Source organism: Mustelus asterias, chromosome 9 (assembly GCF_964213995.1).
Source record: "Mustelus asterias chromosome 9, sMusAst1.hap1.1, whole genome shotgun sequence".
NCBI lineage: Eukaryota > Metazoa > Chordata > Chondrichthyes > Carcharhiniformes > Triakidae > Mustelus > Mustelus asterias.
This window is the reverse complement of record NC_135809.1, coordinates 93,814,293-93,821,471: the sequence shown is the minus strand read 5'-3', so window position 1 is coordinate 93,821,471 and position 7,179 is coordinate 93,814,293. Positions and strand designations below refer to the sequence as shown.

Below are 7,179 nucleotides of genomic sequence, written 5' to 3'. Positions count from 1 at the left end.
ATGTTGTCATTTATCTCAAGAGGCTTGGAATACAAAAGCAGGGATGTACTTCTGAGGCTTTATAAAGCACTGGTTAGGCCCCATTTGGAGTACTGTGAGCAATTTTGGGCCCCACACCTCAGGAAGGACATACTGGCACTGGAGCGGGTCCAGCGGAGATTCACACGGATGATCCCAGGAATGGTAGGCCTGACATACGATGAACGTCTGAGGATCGTGGGATTATATTCATTGGAGTTTAGGAGGTTGAGGGGAGATCTGATAGAAACTTACAAGATAATGAACGGCTTAGATAGGATGGACGTAGGGAAGTTGTTTCCATTAACAGGGGAGACTAGGACGCGGGGGCACAGCCTTAGAATAAAAGGGAGTCACTTTAGAACAGAGATGAGGAGAAATTTCTTCAGCCAGAGAGTGGTGGGTCTGTGGAATTCATTGCCACAGAGGGCTGTGGAGGCCGAGACGTTGAGCGTCTTCAAGACAGAAATTGATAAATTCTTGATTTCTCGAGGAATTAAGGGCTATGGGGAGAGAGCGGGTAAATGGAGTTGAAATCAACCATGATTGAATGGTGGAGTGGACTCGATGGGCCGAATGGCCTTACTTCCGCTCCTATGTCTTATGGTCTTAAATTTTCACTTAGTGTCTCAAGACCTATAGGTTTGAGGAATTAGCAAGATAAACATGTGGGATTACACATGTTCTGAGTATGATGACCTGTTAGAGAGTTGATGCAGACACAATGGGCTGAATGGCCTCCTTCTGCACTGTGGGATTCTATGATCTACGTTCATGTGTCCGCAAAGGGCTCAGGCAACCGGGGGTGATATCAAGGGGCCATCCCTCATGGCCACCTTCATCATTGCCCACTCCCTTGACCCCTCTCAGTCACCATCTACACTATCAACCGCTAAGACCGAGGCTGCCAGGTGGGGCAGATGGGACGGTGCCCAAGGACAGTGAGACTGGGCACCATGAACATCTCACTGCATGCAGAGGAAAGCAAGCCGCTTGCCTCCACTTTTACCTCCGCCACAGAGAGGAGCACTCCTTAGAAATGGCTGCATGTGGATGGTGCCATGGCAATAAAACACACTGTGTTTTTCTTAATACGCAAGTAAATCTACTTGTAACACGAATAAATAAACTTAAACCGTCAACTTAAATAGTTGATGGGTGAACCATGAATTGTGAGATTCCACACCAATGGCTGCCTGGACCCTTGTGCTTAACCTACTTAACCCTGCACTTCCTCATGATCGTCTCAGCATCTCCACACGAAACATACAGCAAGCTCTGCTCATGGAATAGCCATTGTGTACAAATGCAAGAACTTCCTCCCCTCTGCTCCTATCAATTATACAACATCAGGAATGGTTCACGCTTCTCTGACTGGCGTCCTGTTGTGCACCCATCTCACTTTGATGAAAATGTTGTTGAGCCAGCATGTTTCCCAAGCATCACCTTCAAAATCTCAGTCAGCCCTGCAACAAGCTCTCAAGTAGCTTGTTAACTGCTTCAGTTAATGCCCTTCCACTTTCAGGCAGGTTGCCACAATCCTGAGAAAATGCTTCCACCAGAATCACTGGGAGGTGGGACCATTTTGGGAACAGGTTTGTCGCTTGAAGTTGCTGGGTGGTCCAGCTCGGAACTTTACCTCCACTGCAGAATGAAAATCCAGCCCATTAACTTTACTTTCCTCTTTTAGATTCATAATGAACAGCTGCACATGTCCTGTTTTTAGTACAGATTTCTAGCATTCAGTTTTCCACTTATCGCCAATATGATTGGCGATGAAGAGGATAGGGCTGAAATGTCCTTTTATTAAGTGATCCTGTAACATAATCCCTGTGTTTCTGGTACTGGTGAGATTCGTACCAATGCCACATATCACTAATGGGCCAAGTTTTTTTTTGCAGAGTTACCATCAATACTGGGTTGGACCCATAATCAAACCAGAGTGTAGCTAGCTTTGGGGTGGCACAAGTCTGCTTTGAAACTCCATTACAAAAAAAAACCATCAATCTCAAAAACAAAACCATAGTCTTAAGCAAAATGAATACTCTCCCTCTCATGGAAATTAATTGCCAACCAAATGCTAGTGATCTTATTCACACATAGACTGGAAGATTAACAAAAGACTGCATAATTTCAATGCAGGTTAATTATGGTCCCTTTCAATGTGACAACTGCTGGACAGATCAAGACTTCCTATTCTATCATGGTCTTTATACTGTGTCTGTTCTATTATTATACCATTGTGGGCTCAAATGGTTTGCACTCATTGTCTAAGTTTCATAATCCTGCTCTTTAAAGAAAAAGCCACTTCAAAGTCAGCATGCTAATATGCTCGGTTAGTACTTTACAGGGATTCTAAATAGCTGAGATGATAACTTCTGCAGGTTTATTCGAATTAGGTTGGTGATCTGCTGGAGTTGAAGTTCTCAACTTTGTATCCAGAGTCAGGCACTCCTGACTGCTTAAGCAGGTTGGAGTAATGTCCATCAGCTCGCCTGATGAACTGAATGGAAAGGATGGAGACACCGAAATCCCAGATGAGGTCCCAGCATCCGCCGATCCAACAAAAAGACGGGGTGGTTTTGGCACTAAGTTAGGTTCAAACTGCGCCCGCATCAGGATCTCATGCTCACTCACTGACTTGGGAATTTCATTATATTCTTCTAGACTATCATCAAGTACCAAATGATAAATATCTTGGAAGGAGCTGCTTTTTCCATCCAAATTGAAAAGACTGTCTATAAACTCAGCAAATTCAAGCACTTGTGGACTTGGCACTTCTCGCAGGCTTTCTGTCCATTCTTTACTGTCATCTTCCATTGGCAACTTATCTGAAAAACTATCAGCTTCCACCTCCGTGGCTCGTTTGTTCTCTTGCTCAACAAGGTCTGCTTGAAGGGGGCTAGGCAGAGAATAACAGCTGTTATGCAATGGTTCAAGCGGTTGCACCTCCTGAGAATGCTTAGATAAACTGTCTGCAGCAAGTAACTCAGTCCGGGAACTAAGGGAAGGATTCTCTTCTGGAATTGCTGGATCAATGTAAAAACAATGGGACTCATCTTTCTCCATTACAACATGTAGACTTGGAGAGCCCCTTATGCTGCGAAATCCAGAGGAGCGGCGTGAATCAAAGCTGTAGATGGACTCGTTGTCAGAAAGACTTTCCATGGTGGCGAGTGGAGCCCTACGCTCCTCTATTTCAGTCACCAGTCTCTCCTTAGTGTTCAGTAGAAGCAACTCAACAGAGTCATTTTGGCACTTTTTCTGTTTCGTCAGATAAAGATCTTCAAAACTCAGTTCGGCTGACTTACTCCTGAAAAGAGAATAAAAACAGTCAAACGACAAATATGGAATCAAAAAAGTTAGGAGAGAAATTTGACATCAAATGACTTACGGCCCACACTTTTTATTACCTAAAAGCTTATTGGATTGTATTTGACTCAGTATGAAGTACGTTTAAATTACCTTCAGGAGGAGAATAAAACCCACAGGAACATCAAGATAGTTTTACATTAATAATGTACCCATAGTGATAACACAACATTAGAAAGCAGCTGAATTTCATGGCTCTGATAATGACTTGACATTCACAGGTCCTGAGAGGAAAGTTCAGATGTGGCGACAAAACAAATCTTCTACTGTTTGTGCATGCATTGGGGCCTAAGTGGCAGTTATAGGAACAGTTTTTGCTGGCAATAGAGCAAAAATAAGAACATAAGAATTAAGAGCAGGAGTAGGCCATCTGGCCCCTCGAGCCTGCTCCGCCATTCAATAGATCATGGCTGATCTTTTTGTGGACTCAGCTCCACTTACCTGCCCGCTCGCCATAACCCTTAATTCCTTTACTGTTCAAAAATTTATCTATCTTGCCTTAAAAACATTTCAATGAAATGCTTCACTGGGCAAGAAATTCCACAGATTCACAACCCTATGGGTGAAGAAGTTCCTCCTCAACTCAGTCCTAAATCTGCTCCCCCTTATTTTGAAGCCACGCCTCCTAGTTCTAGTTTCACCCGCCAGTGGAAACAACCTCCCTGCTTCTATCTAATCTATTCCCTTCATAATCTTGTATGTTTCTATAAGATCTCCCCTCATCCTTCTGAATTTCAGTGAGTATAGCCCCAGTCTACTCAGTCTCTCTTCATAAGCCAACCCTCTCAACTCCAGAATCAAACTAGTGAATCTCCTCTGCACCCCCTCCAGTGCCAGTATATCCATTCTCAAGTAAGGAGACCAAGACAAAAACAGTACTCAAGGTGTGGCCTCACCAGTACCTTACACAGCTGCAACATAACCTCCCTGTTTTTAAACTCCATCCTTCTAGCAATGAAGGTCAAAATTCTATTTGCCTTCTAAATTACCTGCGGCACCTGCAAACCAACTTGTGATCCATGCACAAGGACACCCAGGTCCCTCTGTACAGCAGCCTGCTGCAATTTATTTACCATTTAAATAATAGTCCATTTTGCTGTTATTCCTATCAAAATGGATGACCTCACATTTACCAACATTGTACTCCATCTGCCAGACCCTCGCCCACTCAGTTAGATTATCTATAGCCCTTTGCTGACTTTCAGCGTCCCCTGCACACTTTGCTCTGCCACTTATCTTAGTGTCACCTGCAAATTTTGACACATTACACTTGGTCCCCAACTCACAATCATCTATGTAAATTGTAAACAATTGCGGTCCCAACACTGATCCCTGAGGCACACCACTAGTCACTGATCGCCAACCAGAAAAATACCCATTTACTCTTTGCTTTCTGTTAGTTAACCAATCCTCTATCCATGCTAATACATTACTCGTAATGCCGTGCACCTTTATCTTATGCAGCAGCCTTTGGTGCGGCACCTTGTCAAATAACTTCTGAAAATCCAGATACACCACATCCACAGGTCCCCCATTGTCCACCACGCACGTAATCATAGAACCATAGAATCCCTACAGTGTAGAGGAGGCCATTAGGCCCATTGAGTCTGCACTGATCACAATCCCACCCAGGCCCTATTCCCATAACCCCACATATTTACCCTTCTAATCCTCCTGACACTAGGGTTAATTTAACACGGCCAATCAACCTATTCCGCACATCTTTGGACTGTGGGAGGAAATCGGCGCACCCGGATGAAACCCACACAAACACGGGGAGAATGTGTAAACTCCACACAGCCAATGACCCGAGGCCAGAATTGAACCCGGGTCCATGGCGCAGTGAGGCAGTAGTGCTAACAACTGTGCCACCCTTATGTTCTCAAAGAATTCCACCAAATTAGTCAAACATGACCTGCCGTTCATGAACCCATGCTGAGTCTTCCCAATGGGACAATTTATATACAGATGTCTTGCTATTTCTTCCTTGATGACAGATTCAAGCATTTTCCCTACTACAGAAGTTAAGCTAACTGACCTATAGTTACCTGCCTTTTGTCTACCTTTTTTAAACAGTGGCGTCACATTTGCGGTTTTCCAATCTGCGGGAACCACCCCAGAGTCCAGCGAATTTTGATAAATTACCACTGGTGCATTTGCTATTTCCTTGCCCTCTCTTTTAGTACCCTTGGATGCATTCCATCAGGTCAGGAGACATGTCTACCTTTAGCCCCATTAGCTTGCCCAACACTACCTCTTTTGTGATAAAGATAGTTTCTAGGTCCTCACCTGCATTTGCATCTTGTCATCAATTTTTGGCATGTTATTTGTGTCTTACACTGTGAAGACTGACACAAAATACCTGTTCAATGCATCAGCCATTTCCTCATTTCCAGTTATTACATCCCCCTTCTCATCCTCTAAAGGACTAGTGTTTACTTCAGCTACTCTTTTTCGTTTTATATACTTGTAGAAACTTTTGCTATTTGTTTTTATATTCTAAGCTAGTTTACTCTCATAATCCATCTTACTTTTCTTTATAGCTTTTTTTGTGCCTTTCTGTTGACCTTGAAAGATTTCCCAATCTTCTAGTTTCCCACTAAGCTTTGCCACTTTGTATGCATTTAGTTTCAATTTGATATCCTCCTTTATTTCCTTAGATATCCAGGGCTAATTATCTCTTTTTCTACAGTTCTTCATTATCACTGGTATAAATTTTGCTGAGCACTGTGAAAAATCGCTTTGAAAGCCTTCCACTGTTCCTCAATTGTCCCACCATAACGATTTTGCTCCCAGTCTACCTAAGCCAACTCCAAAACTACAAAAGGTCGTGAATGTAGCCCAATCCATCACGCAAACCAGCCTCCCATCCATCGACTCTGTCTGCACATCCCGCTGCCTCGGCAAAGCAGCCAGCATAATTAAGGACCCCACGCACTCCAGACATTCTCTTTTCCACCTTCTTCCATTGGGAAAAAGATACAAACGTCAGAGGTCACGTACCAACTGACTCGACAGCTTTTTCCCTGCTGTTATCAGACTTTTGAATGGACTTACTTTGCATTAAGTTGATCTTTCTCTACACCCTAGCTATGACTGTAACACTACATTCTGCACTCTCTCATTTCCTTCTCTATGAACGGTATGCTTTGTCTGTATAGCACGCAAGAAACAATACTTTTCACTGTATGTTAATACATGTGACAATAATAAATCAAATCAAATCCTCCCTCATCCCATTGTAGTCTCCTTTGTTTAAGCACAAGACACTGGTATTGGGTTTTACCTTCTCACGCTTTATCTGTATTTTAAATTCAGCCACACTGTGATCGCTTCTTCCGAGAGGATCTCTAACTGTAAGATCATTAATTATTCCTGTCTCATTACACAGGACCAGATCTAGGGAAGCTTGCTCCCTTGTAGGTTCCATTACACACTGTTCAAGGAAACTATCGCAGATACATTCTATGAACTCCTCCTCAAGGCTGCCTTGACCGACCTGGTTTGACCAATCGACATATAGATTCAAATCCCCCATGATAATTGCATCCGTTATTTCTTTGTTTATTTCTCACCGTGATGTTGTTATTTGGTGGCCTATAGACCATGCCTATCAGTGACTTTTTCTCCTATTTCTAATTTCCACCTAAATGGATTCAACCTTTTTTTTCATAGAACCTATATCATCTCTTACTACCGCCCTGATGTCATCCTTAAATGTCAGAGCCACACCACCTCCCTTACGCTCCTGTCTGTCCTTCCGAACAGTCTGATACCCCTGGATAGTTA

General features: G+C 43.2%; 1 protein-coding gene across 1 annotated transcript in view; it reads right to left on the bottom strand.

Annotated features, from left to right (window-relative positions):
- Positions 1 to 2,282: 2,282 nt before the first annotated feature.
- The window catches only part of dagla (diacylglycerol lipase, alpha), a 340,274-nt gene continuing 335,377 nt past the window's right edge, over positions 2,283 to 7,179 (bottom strand). The window contains exon 21 of the mRNA XM_078220586.1: positions 2,283 to 3,331. Coding sequence (XP_078076712.1) covers positions 2,374 to 3,331 — 958 coding nt within the window. The 3' untranslated portion in view covers positions 2,283 to 2,373. The remainder of the gene's footprint in view (positions 3,332 to 7,179) is intronic.